Source organism: Desmodus rotundus, chromosome 10, assembly GCF_022682495.2.
Source record: "Desmodus rotundus isolate HL8 chromosome 10, HLdesRot8A.1, whole genome shotgun sequence".
NCBI lineage: Eukaryota > Metazoa > Chordata > Mammalia > Chiroptera > Phyllostomidae > Desmodus > Desmodus rotundus.
In genome coordinates, this window is record NC_071396.1 from 49,732,630 (window position 1) to 49,750,180 (window position 17,551).

The 17,551-nt window shown below is 47.5% G+C and overlaps 2 protein-coding genes across 3 annotated transcripts in view; both read left to right on the forward strand.

Moving 5' to 3' along the window:
* Positions 1-15: 15 nt before the first annotated feature.
* Positions 16-9,168, forward strand: FAM53C (family with sequence similarity 53 member C). Of its 2 annotated transcripts, none has more exons than XM_045183957.2 (5): positions 16-269; positions 3,605-3,834; positions 4,226-4,283; positions 5,777-6,561; positions 7,489-9,168. In XM_045183957.2, exons 2-5 carry the CDS (start codon positions 3,757-3,759, stop codon positions 7,744-7,746), a joined length of 1,179 nt encoding a protein of 392 aa, XP_045039892.1. In that variant the 5' UTR covers positions 16-269; positions 3,605-3,756; the 3' UTR covers positions 7,747-9,168. The 2 variants fall into 2 exon arrangements, with proteins under 2 accessions (XP_045039892.1, XP_024431033.1); XM_024575265.4 differs by lacking the exon at positions 16-269 and adding an exon at positions 519-724.
* Positions 9,169-12,567: 3,399 nt separating this feature from the next.
* The window catches only part of KDM3B (lysine demethylase 3B), a 54,006-nt gene continuing 49,022 nt past the window's right edge, over positions 12,568-17,551 (forward strand). The window contains exon 1 of the mRNA XM_053912524.1: positions 12,568-12,960. Coding sequence (XP_053768499.1) covers positions 12,760-12,960 — 201 coding nt within the window. The 5' untranslated portion in view covers positions 12,568-12,759. The remainder of the gene's footprint in view (positions 12,961-17,551) is intronic.

Genomic DNA, 17,551 nt, shown 5'->3' on the forward strand with positions numbered 1-17,551 from the left:
CTGGGCCCTCCTCAGCTTTACAAAGTGTTTTGGGTGAGGGCTAATTACAAAACCAAATGGGAACAGCACCCCAACTGTTGTAAGTACTGGATTTATAAAGGTTCGAGCCGATCCGGCCGCTGGAATAAGGGCTCCTGGGACTCAGAGCAGGCCCTAATCGGCGCTGGGACTACATTTCCCAGAAGCCTCTGCGCCGCGGACAGGTCCTCTGCTGGGGGAAGGGGGATTCCTTTAGAGAGACGGCGGCAGAAGGTGGGACCGGAGAGCAGGTGAGAGGGACCTTGGCTAAAGCTATTACACGGCCCGAAACTATTAGAGGGCTGTACTTGGGCCAGTGTAGAAATGCAGGGCGGAGGCGGCGGCTTTGTTTACCTTCGTCTGACACTGCCTCCCCCGCGGGTTTCCTGATATTCCTCTAACTGGGCCCGTCCACCTTCCGCAATATTTTGGAGGGGGTGACTCAATAGTGAGGAAACCGCCCTCATCCTTAAACCAAAGAGCCGGGCTCCTTTCCGACAGCATTATCTAAGAAAGAGTTTGATAGAGAAAAATCGGAAGTCTAGAGCTTTCGCGGACGGTTCAGGGGGACTCTGTGAACCAGAGAGGTTCCCCCACTCTCCTGAGAGACCCATTGGTTCGCGCCGGCGCCTTTTAAGGGCACCGTGGGGCGAACCGAGCGCTCAGAGCTGCTCCGGCCGCGGCCCTGGGAGCTGAAGGAGCCGCGGTAGGTGGCGGAAGGCAGGTGGTTCTGGGGCCTCGGGGTGGGCACCTCACCCTCCCCTCCCTCCTTCCCTCTTTACCTTTCCCCAGCCCGGCAGCCCGCGCGGCTGGGCCTCGCTGTCCGCCTCCGCGGGGAGAGCACGGGACCCGGTGGGGGAGGGGGTGGCTGAGTGCTAAGTCCCATACCCCCTCCATTCCCTGTGTCCTGAGTTCGCTTCCGAGGCCAGATGATGGAAGCTAATTGGGAAGAGGGGAGCAACGAGCCCCCTGAGCGAGCCCTGGCGCCCCCCCACCGGGGGCCAGCGGACGCCCCATGCCCCACCCCGCGGGGACAGCCAGGGCAACCGAGGGAGAGGTTGAAGACTGGAGGGGGCCTAGCCTTTTGCTTCTTCATCCGAGTGGGGGGAGGGGTTCTCCCCACTTGTCACCCCTGTCCCCACCAGAGCCATATGGGGGACGAGCAATCAGGTCCCCACTTACCAGTTCTTGCACCTCCCTGCTTCCCTCATGTTTTCCTTCAGTCTCCCCCAGAGATGTGGGGCTGGGACCTGGGGGAAGGTCCCCAGGGATTGGTGACTCTCCTCCCCCTTAGCCTGACTTGATCCTAGATTCTCCAGGTTTCAGTACAACCTCAGCATCCCTGAAACCCGAATGTCTGGGGTTACTGCCATCCAATAGGAGATGGGGTGAGGGTCCAACCTTTATTTCAGAGGGCCGATGGTGGAGGGAAAGCCTAGATTGAGAGTTGGGCCTGGTGGGGTTGTGGGGAGGGCCTTAGCGGCCTGCTGCCCTGTGCAAGGCTGAGCCCCGTGCCAGTTAAGCTGAGAAGTTTTAACTTGTTTAGTGAACGTCCAGGGCTCTCTGCCTCCCAAATACACAAAATGGAAGGGGAAGGAAGGCGGCAAGAGAGGGCTTCTTGCACTTTTTTCTATGCCTGCCTGAGAAAGAGGAGGCCCCTCGCAGAGCTGGTTTGCCTTCTTTTGTGTCCTGGTTTGATTCCTTATGGCTTCCGTTCTGTTCCCCCTCTCAGCCTGGCCTGTTTTAGGAAACTCAGGCTGAGTATCAGTTGCGTGGTGGTAGTTGCATTGTTCCAATTACCGCCGTGTGTGGCCACATCCCAACAATTAAAATGCAGAAAAATACGAAATCACTCTCTTCACTAGATCCCAGAGAGGGCTGGGAGTTTGCTGTTTGGCCAAATATCTCATGAAAAGCTTGAAAGAGTTTTGCTTCATTCTTTGCTCCTCATGACTGGTCAGCCTGAAGCCTGGGGTCTCTGGCGTAAAAGCCAGCATTTAGGTTCCCTCTCTGGTTGATCTTTGAGGGTAGAGTTAAGAAACCAAGAGCAGAAGTGATATAAGCTTTAGCTTCTCCCACAAGAACATAGGGGAAGCAGCTGAAGGGAGCTCTCAGGAAGCTGGAACTTTGTTCAGGGTTGTAATAATTATACATGAAAATGATAGTTAACTATAATGATGACTGACTTCTCCCACACCTTTTTTCCAAAAAACTCTTAAGTATATCCACGTGTAGTTCTTTGCTCTTCTGTGTGGCTTGCCTCCCTCTGAGGTGGGAATTGGGTAGGGATGATTTCTCTTTTTTGTAAAAGGAGAAAGTGATCTTACCCCCAAGGTCATAGAAGAGCCCTTTTGGGCTTCTCTTGGGTTTCAGGCGATGGAAGTTGATATCTAACCAAATTCATAAACCCTGTTGCCTTTATCTTAATGATATCATCACTTGTGGCATTCTGAGGCTTTGTAGCACGACAAACGGAGTGGAGAAACAGCCTGTGTGGACTCCTGTTTTGTATGGGCCAGATGGTACACTTTTTACATTTTGGTATTGTGTGCTATGCTATATGTGACAGATTAAGATTATTCACCCTGTTCTCCATGGGTAAACTGAGACACATAAGGGTTAAGTGATTTGCTGAAACTGCCTCAGCAAGTTGGCTCTGGATTTAGGTTTCTTGATAGTTTGTTCTCTCTACTAGCAAATGCTACAGATACCCTCTGGTGAGCTGTCTGCCTGCTGGTCATTTCTGGGAATAAAATAGTAAGGAGACACAGAGGTTAACCTCCCCTCCTCCCTTAAGTAAGGCCCCTCAGGCAATTATGTGGCCTTAAAGCCTGTTCTCTGGTAGAGTTAGTGTGTTTCTACCAAAATTGACCTGAGAAAGAGTCTTGATTAATTGTATTCATGGTCTTTGAGTCAGATCAGGCTAAAAACTTAGTTGAATAAAGTCATAGAGTTGTTGTTTTTAACATCTATAGAGTTGAAATGTAATTGGAATTACACTGGTATCATTTCCTTATCCTCTTCTCATTTTATAAGAGAATATATGCAGCCTCTGTTGGAAAACAGTAACATACCAGCTTGTCGGGCTAGGAAGAATTTAAAACCTTGTTTATTCTTGTCTGAAGTAGAAGGTCACTCCTATAACCATTGCTCCTCCCTGTTCCCTATTATTATTTCTGTAATTTAGGAAAAGGGTACCTCTCTTTGCTTCTCACTGGAAGATAAAGAAAATATTAAGCTAATGAGAATGGAAGTAACCGTTTGGTCATCCCTCTCTCTCACTTGAGCTGTTTTCTAAGTGGTGCTAGTGTTCCAGGTAGACAGCAGAGCATGACCCAGGTTAGGAGTGGCAAATAGGTTTCAACTTGCTTGCCAACTGCAGGTCATTTTACTGGATATCTGGACTGTGAGACTTAGAATGTGTTTGAGGCTATGTGTAGGTTTAGCAGGAAAGAGCTGTGATCTCTACTGATGTCTGCCAGAGGCCTGGCGTAAGGATGCTGTGGTATGTGTGCCATGCATTTTCCATCTCTGGACCAGGTACTTCTCTAATATCACTTGGGGCTGGTCCCTCTGTAATTGGCAGACTCAGCAGGCATGACTGGAGAGGGAAGTCCCAATGGTGCTAGAATGGTGCTGCAGTGGCAGAAGACGGCTCACGAGTGAGGTGTGGAAGAACAACAGGGAAGACATCCATCATTTGCTCCAAAGTGTGCAAGTCAGATCCTGGGGAGAATCATGATAACCCTGATCACTGAGCAGCTACAGAAGCAGACTCTGGATGAGCTGAAATGCACACGCTTCAGCATCAGTCTGGTAAAAGACCAGTCTTCCTGCTTCTCCACGACCCCTCCCCCTTTTTTCAGAGGCTCTTTGTTGGTACTATTTCACCCTTGTCCTGTGCTATATGAGTCATGGTACTTGTACTGGAAGAGTCCACTAAAAGCTCAAAAAACCCAGTCCAAAAGGAAAGGGGCAGGGATTTTTCCACTGATAGAGAAGGGACACCAAAACTTGGGTGGAGAAGGGTTTGAGATAGTAAAAGGTGTGCATTATTTTACTCACTAACTTAGAGAAGACCAGAAGAAGAGAACACTTAGGAGTCCCTAACATCCCTATAGCCCAGGAATTTCAGGGGTGAGCTGAACAGGGCTTCTCAGAGATCTGTATCCTGAACCTGAATCATGATGGATATTCTCTCTCTTAGCCTTTGCCTGATCATGCAGACATCTCCAACTGTGGGAACCCTTTCCAGCTTGTGTCTGGTAAGGTATCGTGTGTTTGCCTCTGTGTGTGTATGCCCATGCTTCCACCCACATACTTCTTTCATGGGTTTCCAGTGCCTGGGACTAGGTATCCTATCTCCACAACTTTCTTGCCAGGGTCACCTCCTGAGATTGGCACTGTCTCTATTATACATATCGTTATGTAATGTTGAGCATTTCCGGGTTTTATGTAGCTCTATGTTACTGCATTGTAGGGATGGACCATAGTTTAATCATCTATTAATGCATATTAGGTTATTTCCAACAAAACCATAGCGAACAGCCTTGTACCTGTGTCATTTTGCACGTGTGAAAATGTGTCTGAGGTTTAAATTCCTAGATTATGAATTATTCAGTATAGGGCCTGTGATCATGGGGGCATCTGGGCAGAGGTGTCGCTGTTGTACAGCCAGAACTCTGGCCCGTGCTGCTAGGCTGCTGTGCAGCTCATTCCCTTTTCTGGGATACATGGCAAGGGAGGTCAGTTGTCCAAAGCATCTTCATTCTTCCTCGGATTTGTTAAATACTTGCTGAGAGCCAGGGATTGTGCAGTACCTACAGAACAGGACACGCGGTCCCTGCCCTCATAGAGGTCAGCAGGGGGCAGAACTGTTGACCAGAAATGTGAAGTGTAGATTTCTTCCATCATCAAGTATGACTTCATATACTTACTAGTTGTTCCAAATATCTAGCCCCTGCAGAATTACAGTCAGCTAGCCAGAGGAACCTGGAGTAGGCCTTTTGTCTCTTAATGAGCTGCCTCCTAAAAGTCAGGGTTTTGGTTAGAATGCAGTGAGAATTATTTTCAGTCCACTTCTTCCACTGCTCAGTCTCCCAATCTGTTCAGATTTCAGAGCAGACCTAGGGGAGGGGAATCAATGTACCCAAGCATGGTTCTACCGTCAAAGGGCTTTTGCATCCTTTTTGCCCTCCCTAGGAATAAAAGTGATCTGTTTTTACTTGCTTGATTACCTTACTACTTGACAAACCTAACTCTTGGTGCTTTTGATACATGGGAAAGCGGAAAGGCTAAGGAAGGGAGAACATAGGCCTTCTTTTCACAACGTGGGGCTGTGGGGTTGGGGAGTGAAGTAGGTTGAGTGGAGTGAGGGATGAGCAGGGCACACTGCGCACACACGTGTATTTCTATTGTTTTACCTTTGAGAGGGAGCGGCAAGGCACTACATGAGTATATTTTCAGTTTCACATGGTTCCTCCTAATGGAGGCAGAATAGCATAGTGGTTAAAAAACCTAGCCTTAGAATCAGACAGACCTGGGTTTGAATCCTGCTTTGGTCATTTGATTGCTGCATGACTTTGGGCAAATTACTACACTTTTGTCATCTGTGAAATGGGCATAATAATGGTACCTACTTCATGAGGTTTTTGGGAAACCTCACATAAAGTGCTCAGTTACATTGTGGAGCACATAGTAAGCTCTTAGAAGTATATCAACTATCATTAATACTATTTTTATTATGAATGCCTTCCAGAAGGTGCTTCCTGGAGGGGCCTGCCCCGCTGTTCCTGTGCAGAGTTCCAGGACAGCCTCAACCTCAGCTACCACCCTTCAGGCTTGAGCCTGCACCTCAGACCACCCAGCCGGGGAAGTTCCCCACCAGAGCAGCCCCTCTCCCAAGTCCTAAGCCCTGAGCCCCCTGACCCAGAGAAGCTTCCTGTGCCCCCTGCTCCTCCATCCAAGAGGCACTGCCGCTCACTCTCAGTGCCCGTGGACCTGTCTCGCTGGCAGCCAGTGTGGCGGCCTGCCCCCTCCAAGCTGTGGACTCCCATCAAGCACCGAGGCAGTGGTGGAGGGGGTGGGCCGCAGGTGCCTCACCAGAGCCCCCCGAAGCGGGTCTCCAGCCTCAGGTTCCTCCAAGCTCCCAGTGCCTCTTCTCAATGTGCCCCAGCCCACAGACCCTGCAGTCCCCCTTTCTTCAGCCTGGCCCTGGCCCAAGATTCCTCTCGACCCTGCGCTGCCTCCCCCCAAAGTGGCTCCTGGGAGAGTGATGCTGAATCCCTATCACCTTGCCCACCCCAGCGCCGCTTTTCCTTGTCACCCAGCCTGGGCCCACAGGCAAGCCGCTTCTTGCCCTCTGCCCGGAGCTCCCCTGCGTCCTCCCCAGAGCTGCCCTGGCGACCTAGAGGCCTCCGGAACCTTCCCCGAAGCCGCTCACAGCCTTGTGATCTGGATGCCCGAAAAGCTGGAGTGAAGCGGCGCCACGAGGAGGACTCCCGTCGGCTGCGACCTTCCTTGGACTTTGACAAGATGAATCAGGTGGGACCGGCCAGACTAAGGAAGTTTGAATGGGAGCAGAGAGACTCCGTTCTTTCACTTTTGGGCTGCCCTAGTCCCATGCTTTCTTGGCAGGGCCACCCCTGGAGCTCCTTTCCATCCAAACTTTCACTAGGGTGATCTACCATCCCAGTTTGCCCAGGACTGTCTTGGTTTTAGCACTGAATTCTGAAGTCCCATGTTCTGTGAAACTTCTCAGCCCTGGGGGTTCCAAAGAAACGGGAGTGAGACCCATGTTAAACTTTCCAACAGGGACCCAAGATTTTCTTGCTAGAGGCACTTTCCCTCCTCCCTCAGAATGCATAAGCCATTAAGTGCCATTATCTTTGCCCCACCCTGCCTCGTGCTCAAGGCTGGTTTTGCCACTTGCCCTCACTGCTTTAAGTGTGTCTGGGAGAGTTTAAAACAGGCTGCTGCAACATTCATCTGTTCAGCAAATGTTTTTGACTTCCCAGTGTGAGTGCAGTTGTCTTATGGACTTGCCCACTTTTTCATATTCCTTCTAGACCACTGGGTCACAAACCTGTCTGAGAACTTAAACACTTACTTGCAGAGTCATCCATCCAACCAGTCAGCAAACATTTACTGAATACCTGCTATGTACCAGGCTCTAACTAGGCCCTGGCAGTATAGTAGTGAAATAGGCAGATGATATTCCTGCCCACGTCAAGCTTATAAATGAGCTTCTAATCTTGAATTTGATAGAAACTATGGGCTCTTTCCTCAAAGAAATGTACATGTACACTGAATTTTTCAAATTTTATCAGGGGGTTCATAAACGTCACCCTAAAGCCTGGGACTCCTGCCTTCAATGGCAACTAGGAACACTTTGAAATACAGTTTGAACCAGGGTGCTCTGTGATGTTAGTATCTTCCCTTGCCTTCTTAACTTTGTTGTTTGTTTAACAGAAACCATACTCAGGAGGTGTCTGTCTCCAAGAAACAGCCCGGGAAGGCAGCAGCATCTCTCCGCCGTGGTTCATGGCCTGCAGCCCCCCGCCCCTCTCTGCTTCCTGTAGCCCCATTGGGGGTTCCTCCCAGGTGCTGAGTGAGAGCGAAGAAGAGGAGGAAGGGTCCGTGCGGTGGGGGCGGCAGGCGCTGAGCAAGAGGACACTGTGCCAGCAGGACTTTGGGGACCTGGACTTGAATCTGATTGAGGAGAACTAAAACTGAGAGGCTGCTTCCTGGGGCCACACAGACTGACTCTCTTATGGCTACTAACAAGTGTCAAGGCCCCAAGTCTGGGGACCCAGCCTGGGAATGGGGGTGAGTTGAGGGCTCCGACTCAGGGCAGCCGGAAATCTTCTCGCTCCAGGAAGCTCGACCATGCCGAGAGACTGTCCGGGACAAGATAAACAGAGCTGGTGGCGGGAGGGACAGCCCCAGAGCAGACCCTTCCCATGGCGGCCCTGAGTGTGAGTATCCCTGCCACCGAGAAAGCAGTGGGCAGGGAAGGAAGGGGTCTGCTGACCCCAGCTCGGGGAATTTCACTAGCCCCTTTGCTTCAAAGGGCACTTGTGTCTTAGAATTTGGCCAGGGTGGGGGGTTTCACTCAGCCTCCTAGGAGAAATTGTGTGAGAGAGTGTGTGTGCGTGCATGGGAGTATACTTGAGGAAAGGTGTGTTTGCGTAGCCTTAGGGAAGGAAGGCAGTTGCTCCTTAACAGTAGAGCATCATGATACCCCCAGGATCTTGAGTTTTCACAGGACAGTGAGATTTTTCAAGGAGTCAGAAGGAGGGTACCAAGTTTTTCTTTTTTTTCTAACTAGTTCTGGAACCAGGCTTATAATCCATAAGCACTACTGGCTCTGCAAAGGATTCTGTTTGGGGGTACTGCAGGGTCTTTTAAGTGCTGTGACCTCAGCCAGTGGTCTTTTCCTCAGGCCCACTCCCCTCCCCTAGATAGATTTAGTATTGGGGCTGGAGAGGGCTCTTCACATTGATTCTGAGCTGGCCTTTTTTTCTTATCAGATTGCCTAGGCTGTATACAACCTGCCTCTCACTCTCTAAGTAGATGCAAGCACATGTGGGTAACTGAGGCAGGGTTGAAGGGCTTCATCTCTTTCTTTCCCTCTTTACAGTTGGGACCTTTTTCCCCTCACCCTCTGACCTTCGATGCATTTGGACTGCTGACCATTTAAAAGCAGCCTGTAATTGCTTCTTTTGTAAAGCAAGCAACCTCCCTCTACTTTAGCTGTTTGACTATTTGGATTTTCACATATTGGGCTTACCCAGAGTGGAGCGCACCTCTACAGGGCTGTGGTTGACACTGGGTAGATATCTGCATCTGTGTTGTGTGTGTGGTGTGGCTGACCAGTAGGTGAGTATTCCTGCGTGTGTGAGTTAAGCCACTCCCAGGCTGGTGCTCTCCTCCTGTGCCCAGTGACTGCCCAGTGGCAGCTCCAGCTGCCCTTCACTCCCACCTGCTGCCAAAGTCCCTGTGCTAATGGGATTACAAATACAAAAAGTGGAAAAAAATTTTCGTAAACTTTGTTTTATATTAAAAAAAATCCATAAGTCTGTGTGTGTGTTAAACATGAGGTCCTGCCTCTGTGGCTGTGTTTGAAAAAATAAAGTTTTATTAGAATAATCCATTTTCCCAAGCAACTTTGTGTTCTACAGTGTCTTCTTCCTTTCTCCACAAAGAAAGGCAAGGAGAAAGCAGGGAGAGGGCCACCTAACTCTTCCAGCCCCTTCCTCTGTGCTGTGGTTGGGCCTCTGCCCTTCGAGGGCAGTAACTGGTCTCTAGGCTTTGGGGCCGCAGCAGTCACATCCTTGAGACCCAGGCTCCTGTTAAGGCCTTGGATATTTGCAGTAATCTGATTTGGTCTGTGTTACCCTGATATTTATTTACACCAGTCTCCTCTGCTGTTTTTGGTTTGTTTGTTTAAAGATTTTTTTATTTATTTGTTTTTAAAGAGAATGGGAAGGGAGGGAGAAAGAGGGAGAGAAACATTGATAGATTGCCTCTCACACACTGCCAACTGGGGACCTAGCCTGCAACCCAGGCATGTACCCTGACTGGGAATTGAACCAGCGACTTTTTGGTTTGCAGGGATGTCACCCAGCCTACTGAGCCACATCACTCAGGGCTCTACTGTTCTCTCACTTTCACCAGGTTGAAGTGATGTGTTAATATATTCCTGCTCCCTGAGAATGCTTGACGGTGCAGGCAGAGACTTGTCTAGACTGGTATGTAGGCTTTGGGAAGTGGGAGAAGGCAGGATGGTAGACTTGACCAGGTATCTTTAAAAAAATTTTTTTTAAGTTATTGATTTTTAAATAGAAACATCAATTTATTGTTCCATTTATGCATTCATTGGTGGGTTCTTATTTGTTCCCTGACCAGGGATCGAATCTAAAACCTTGGTGTATTGAGATGATGCTCTAACCAACTGAGCTGCCTGGCCAGAGCAGGAATCTCTCTCTCTCTCTCTTTTTTTTTTTTTTTTTTAAGTTTTCACATGTTATATACTGGAGAGGTAGAGATTTAGTCATCAGAATTCAGATCCCAAAGACCTAGGCAATTTCTGCATCCTAAAAATAATGCTTTTGTAAAATCCTACCAAGCAGAGCTTCTCTTTTGCCCTAGAAGATGGTATTTTTCCCTAATGCTTCAATTTGGAATGTTCATTTGCTGAAAGAAGCTGTGTGGCTCACTTTCTTTAGACCTTTCTATTACACCCTTTCTTCTCCCTACGTTAGCATTCTTCCAATGTGTGTGGGTGAGCTGTAGTTGCTTAGAGATCCAGGCAGGAGCCTCTGTCCCTAAGGCATAGCCTTTCTTTACCAATTTGGTGCTGACTTGCCAGGCAGCAAGAAGAGTCAAGTTGCTTAGCCTTCGTCCCAGTTTCCTGCTTCAAATTGGTGGCACTCATCATTGAATACCAATGAAGTGTGTGAGTGGGCAGGATCGGCCTGACTACCTGGAGCAGGAAACTTTTGTGTATTTGTGTGTTCGTGGTGCAGGAGGGGAGTGGGGACCACCTGGTTCAACACCTGGATGGGAAAGAGTGGAAGGTCAGGGGAGGCAAGGAGGTTATGGGGATGTTAGGGTGGGGATTGAGGCAGGAGGGGAAAGTGGGTCCAGGTGGACAAAAACCTTTGAGGGGATGAAAATACACTCTTAAAGGAGTGGGAGTTGTCACCTGCTCTAGAAACAAAGGGAGGGGCTTAGGTGGGTGGGGCAATGGCATGTAGTTACAGAAGCTCACCGTTACAGGTTTTTTCTTCAAAACTTTTATTTCATCTGCTGTTTCAGCAGGGGTAAAATTTGAACATCACATATAACTCCCGCCAACCATTTTCCTTTCTGTTCAATTTTTTTGTTGTTTTTTTCCTACTGTTTATTTGCTATAAGCCCAATGTGATTTCCTTTACCATTCCTAAAGTCCTGCTAATGCGGGAAAGAATATAAACTACCTGAGGGCAAGGAGTTTTTCACATTTAGTGTTGTGTCCCCAGCACTCTGAGAAGTTACTGGCACATGAAAAGTGCTTGCCATATTTGTTGAATGAATTTTCCATCTTTGCCTTCCTGGCCCTGAGTTTAGGCACATTTTTACTTCTGAAGCTGTGAGAAGCCAGCTCTGAACACTAGGGTAGTAATTAGAGCTCCACATAGGAGAAAATTCCAGTGGAGAATTTTGATAGGAAAGCTGCAAGGTGGCTAGATCTTATATGGATTCCCCCTTGTTCCCCTCCTACTAACTACAACTGGAGGGCCATGTGCTTTAAGGGGTGTCTCTTGGCCCAGGAAAATATTCTTAGGCCTCAGGTTGGGTATGGGAAATGGAAGTTCCAAGGAAATGTTTCCTTGGTTCTCTACAGGGTTAGTTCTAGACTCACTTTCCTAGGTATTTTGTACTACAAGCCAAGTAGGTCGAGGGTAAAGATAAGATTATGGACAGATGACTGGATAGGCACATTTGTCATCGAGAAAGAACCAGTTACTGCTCTTTCCTATCTGTAGGGCAGATCTGTGAAAGAAATAGCTGCTTTTAGGGTAACAATCATGGATTGTTACTAGACCCCTTTATCTTCCTGGTTTGTATACTCAGTCTCTGCATCCATAAGACCATGGAACCTGTGCTGGTCTCTGACATCACCAACGTTAAAGATTGAAGTTTCCCATTGCCTGGTGTGAAAACAACCTAAGCAAAAAATTCCGCTCTCTCTCCACTACAGCCCGTTTTCTAACAGAAGCTATCAATCTTCCACATTTAATGAGAATTCAGATTGAAGTGGTGGGGTTTTCTCTGTCCCTAGTCCCACTATTTCCATGGTAAGATGAGGTGCTACTACTGAACCAAGTAAAATAATCTCTACTGTTTGTTTCTTTCCAATTCCCCTAAAAGTTGAGAAACACGTGGACTTAATAACATTGGCAGACTTGGAAGGGGAAGAGGCTCAGTGGGTTTAAGTCAGAATACCAAAATGTTGGAAGCTCATTGGCCTTCAGCCAGTGAAAGAGTAGCATTATTTCATCCAATGGGTACAACACATTGTTTAATAGGAAAGATACCTATGAAGTCATGGTAGTATAGAATGGGGTGGTAGCATGTTATGGGCCAGTGAAAAGACAGTCTGATGGGCCAACAGGGAGGAAGTTTCCTAAAAGACAATGACAGGGCAGTACATGTTTTCAGGATAGGAAATCAATGGTATTGGGGTGCTAACTTCTGAGCTCAAAACATTCACTCTCTAGGTACCTTGCCCCTACCTTGCCCCTTAGCCCCCCACCCCAGTAAGTCTTTGGCATCCAAGGATGGTAAAGCTTTCCAGATAGGGGACCCCCAAAAGGAAGGTTGGGACTAGGATGGTGCCCTGGAGGACTGCAGGACCCGCCCAGTTCCCCACCCCTGCCAAAACTGCAATTCCCCTCCTTAACGCGGGGGGCACTGCAGGCCCCGGGGAGGTTGGGGCGGAGCGCTCCGAGGGGCCCGGAGCTGCCACCCCGCTCCGGAGCGCGGGGGGCGCTGTGCCGGGGCCCAGGCTGCAGCTCCGCTCCCGGCCACCGGGGGCGCTGCGCGGCGCCGGTGGTTGGTGGTGGCTGTTGGGGGGGTGGGGGGGAGCCGCGGCCGCGGGTGGTGCGGAGGGAGGCCTTGCGGGCGGATCGGGCGCTCGGCGGCGAAGGTGGTGGGAGGCGGCGGGCGGGAGCGCGGGTCCGGCCGGCCCTGGCGATGGCGGACGCAGCGGCCTCCCCAGTGGGCAAGCGGCTGCTGCTTCTGTTCGCGGACACCGCGGCCTCGGCTTCGGCCTCGGTGCCCGCGGCGGCGGCGGCGGCAGCGGCGGGAGGAGATCCGGGGCCTGTGCTGCGCACTCGGGCCTGGAGGGCCGGCACGGTGCGGGCCATGAGCGGGGCGGTGCCCCAGGACCTAGCGGTGAGTGACGGCCGAGGCGGGCACTCGAGGCCGGGGCTGCGGGGCCTGCGGGCGGCCTCCCCGGGGGCCTTTGTGAGGGGGCGGTGGGTTAGGGGTGACCCAGTTCCGCGCCCCCAGATCTCCTCAGCGCCCCCCACCGGCTCCTCAGCACCCCGAGTTCTGGCCGGCATGGCTTCCGCGTCGGGGTGCGCGCCCCGGTTTCCCCCGGGGGGTGGCCAGGACTCCAGAAGCTGCTGCCTCCACCCGGCAGGCCCCGCCTCCTGAGCGACCCTTTTTCAGCCCCCCCCCCCCTCGCCCCCAACACGCCTTCGGAGCAGGCTCTCGAACCCTGGGCCCCAGGGCTCCTCAGAGTTTGGCTGGTGCTGCCGCTGTCCCCTGGAAGACGCGGACCTGTAATCCCCAGCCTCTCCCTGGAGACTTGCGCCCTGTTCCTTTCCTCCCGCAGTCCCGAGTGGGGCGGGAATGTGGGCAGTGGTGAGCAGCACGGCCGCTGCAGTTGGAGCTGCTCGGGGCTTTTTTTTATCTAGCAGTTACTTCCTCCTTGTCTGAGCCGGACTCGGCCTGGCGGTCTCCAGAAAGGCCAGCTCTCTGCCCTTTTGGGTGACAGGAGCTGCAGTGTGACTGTTTTTGATAACTTTGAGATCTGTTTTAGCAGCTGCATGGTGGTGCTTTTTTGCTCTCAGCTCGTCTACTCCCCCAGCCTTGGGAGAGGTTTTGTTTTGAAACTTTGCGTTGGGGCTTAGTCGCTTTTGAATACTTGCCTTGGTGTATTTTGTGATTTTAAAGTTGTTCAGTAATAGAACTTAACTAGCATTTGGGACCATGATGTGCTATTTTTGTTATGTGGTGGCAAAAATACTGTGTTTGAGCTTTAGCAAGCCTCTTGAGTTCCTCATTCTGATAGCGGCCCCAGCTTCTCTGTTGAGATAAGGCTATGAAAAATAGGAGGATTCTTTCGGAATGTGATAGATCAGCAGGTAGAAGGTAAATTTTCTTGGTGAACTTGCTTCTGCAGATCTTATTCGCTCTAAAGACGGACGCAATTCTTGAGATTTAATAGTAATATTGTAGGTTTCTGTTATTAATTTTTCTGTTGATCAGCGATGTTAGGCACACCCCCCCAATATGCAAGCTTTATGGGTTGACTTGTGGCCCCTTTAGGCTTTGCTTCTGCTGCATGAGTTCATTTGCTTTGATCTTTCTCCATGCTACCTAAGAAAAGGCTGCTTGGACGTTTATGAGGCTTCAGTGAAGCAAATTTGTAAAAGTATCAGGAATATAAGGGTGTGAGGATGATGATTAAGGAGATTTACATTTAAATTTCTCTGTGCTTTCTTTAGAAGATTGCTTTCTAGGTTGAGACAGGGGAGAGCCGTCTTTCTCAGATCCAGAATTTACCCCTTTGAATGCAAAACATACTTAAGATCCACCATTGCATGTAAACTTTGACCAGAGGCCTAGCTTTTCATTCTGAATTTTACATTCTAGTTGTTTCCTCCATTACATGAATTGCTAATGAGCTCTGCACCTGAAATGGCTACCCATTCACTTTGTTGTTTGCTGGGCTCCCTACGGCAGAGGTTTGTGAAACTCACTGAGTTGCTGGACACCTCTTGAGCTAAATACTGAATAATTTTACTCTTGGGCCCATGGAATTCATTTCTCAAGCCAAGTAAAAAGTTGCAGTGATTCCTAGACATTGAAGTCTTGCATGGAGCTGTATGCATATAGAAGCAAAGGCAAATTTGGGTTTTGAGAATGCACTATGCTTGTATGTATAGCAAGGGACTTAGATGAGAACACAGCCACACCAAAACCTAGAGCCTTTAGAAATTTTCACCAGCTTGCAAAATTGCTCAAGAATTGCTGTTGCTGTGATGAGGTTCTGGTAATGACAATGACTAGTATAGGATCAGAATTGGCCGTTTATTTCCATTTTTCATTAAAGAGCTTTCCTTTGGACCTTAGACATGTGGGCCTTTCCAATTTGCACCACACACCGTAGTAAACACAACCGTCTTCCAATCAAAAGTGTTCTTCCTGTACTCAAGGGTGGAGTTTGCAAGCAGCTGGCCTGTGATTGGGCAGATCTTCATTCAGTTATGTTTAAGATGTTTTCAGGCATGCTTGGTTTTGAGTAATGCATAGCAGGGCGCCCCCTGTTAAGGATGAGTAATTGAGGGTTGGATGAATGAGTTTTTGAAGTGATTGAAAATACTTCTCAATATTAGGTTCCATTAATGTCCTCTTTTTTGATTCGGAAATCTTTCAAAATATAGTCCTGACCCATTTAATAAACACATTTTTTTTTTTTTTTTTGGAAAACAGTACCAAAGCTGTGTGCTACCTTAAAATGAATTTGAAGAAAAGGAAAGTCAGGATCCTGTTTGATTGGGAGTTTTGTTGATAAGGGTTTAATAGGTGAGCATCTTCATCATCAAAGCCATGCTGGCAACTGCTAAGATTTTTAGATTAAGTAAGAAAACAGCTGCCCCCATGGAAGAGTAGCTTTCTTTATATTTCAGAATAAGCCTGTTATTTTTTTTTAAGTCTTGTTGTGAAATTGGTTTAATATGTCTTTCACTCTTCTAACTTAATGTCCTCTTTGTGTTCCTAAATCATTATTGGTCCTTATAAGTTGCATAGACCTTGAGACCTTCACAGATATTGGTATGGTTGATTTTTTTTTAAAAGACCCCCCCAAAAAGTGGATTTTCCTTTTATTGTTATAAAAGCAAAACTTACATTTTGCAAAATGTCAGCCAGAAGTGTACCAGGAAAGGACAGTAATAATCATCCTCAACCAGCTCCCTCTTACCAAAGAAGGCTTTGCTCATCTTTCTTAATACTAGTACAAAAAATATAAAAACATTCAGGGTTGCTTTTTTTTTTTTTTTTAAAGCAGATGGCATACTGCACACTATCTACAGCCTGCTCATTTTCTTTTTTCCATTTAACATTACATCGTAGGCATCAGTACCTGTAGATCTTACTCATCTTTTTAGATAACTACATTATATTCTATAACATGGCTGTGCCATAATTTATTCAGTTCTTCCCCTCTTATGATGGGTAGTCAAGTTATTTAAATTTTTTGGCACTACACACAGTGCTGTGATTAATATACTTGTAATATCTCTTTATGTAATCATAGTTTTTTGTTTCTGTAGTGCAGCCGTCCAGGAGTAGGATTGTTAGGTTAAGGAATATACGAGTCATACGTGTGTATTTTTTATTAGGTAATGCCAGGTTATTTTCCAATAAGATTATAGTATTTCATGCTCCCACCAGCAGGGAATGCATGCAATGACTGTGTCCCCTAACCTTTGCTATCACTGGTGTCTTCATCTTTGTCATTTTTTGGCAATCTGATGGGTGGAAAATACCATATTTTGCCTTATATAATGCGCACCCGGGTTTTTGTGTGCATTATACACGGGTTTATTATTCCCATTGTTATGCCCACGGTATGTAATCATTATACTCGTGTACATCGTGCATCCCTGATTTTCCCTCAAAAATTTGGTCAAAAAAGTATGCATAGTACACAGCAAAATATGATAATAACTAGCATTTTTATGATCACTAGTGTTTTTCAGTTTATTGGCCTTTTACATTTCTTTTATGAGTTATTTATACCTGTCTTTTGCCCATTTGGAAAAATGAGAGTTGTCTTATCACTGTGTACAACTTCTGTGCATATTAGTGATATTAACCCCTTTGCCTGTGAAGTGTATTGCAATTATTTTCTCTCATTTGTCTTTTGACTGTGTACGGGTTGCTTTGCCACATGGAAAAAGAAATTTTTTTTAAATCATCATTCTTAATGGCTTCTGGGTTTGCTTGCTTGGGAAGCGCTCCCCTTCTTCAGCCTATATAAATATTCTTCAAGTTTTCTTTCTAATATTTTCACGTATTTATTTTTACCTTTAGATCTTTGGTCCACATACAATTTTATAAATGACAGGTGGAAGGGGTTCTAACGTTTTTCCTACAGTGTAACCAATTATGGCAGCACCAGTTTTATTAAATAAGCTATCCTTTACTTGTTGTGTGGTAAAATTAAGTGATGCTTTTGGTAGCATTGATTTGTTCTGAATGTTTATCTTAGCTATCTCGGCTATCCAGACCTTGCTAGATGTGTAAAAGCATATCTGCCTTATTTTTTATTTCCTAATCTTTCATTTTTATCTGGAAGAAAAGTGGACTCTAAAATATTCCGCTCCTTTGATTCGAGATAATGTAATAATTATAGCAGTGTTGAGCTAGGACCATGCTTCTTCTACCTGGGAATCTTCCAAGCAGAGTGAAAGCATATCCGCCTTTTTTTTTTTTAATTTATTTATTTTTGCCTCATCCTCCAGCCTTTCCTTTTTGTCTCAGCTTAGGTGGCCTTTCAAATAAATACCTCTCTACTTTGTTTCTAGTTATCTAATAACTATAGTCAGGTCCAGGATATTACCATGTTTGCAGTGTGCAATCCATTAGTATTTATTCTCAACATGTGTTCAAACAAACAGAGCTTCAGCCCTAATTGAAATGGGAGTTTATGGCTTTTAGTAATTATCTTTAAATGTCCTTTTCTTGCCTA

What these genes read in the sequence shown, in the direction of transcription:
- FAM53C (XM_045183957.2), top strand. Translation starts at nt 3,757, where the DNA reads ATGATAACCCTGATCACTGAGCAGCTACAGAAGCAGACTCTGGATGAG. An exon ending in CACGCTTCAGCATCAGTCTG is followed by an intron (nt 3,835 to 4,225) that starts GTAAAAGACCAG and finishes TCTCTCTCTTAG; the next exon opens with CCTTTGCCTGATCATGCAGA. An exon ending in ACTTTGACAAGATGAATCAG is followed by an intron (nt 6,562 to 7,488) that starts GTGGGACCGGCC and finishes TTTGTTTAACAG; the next exon opens with AAACCATACTCAGGAGGTGT.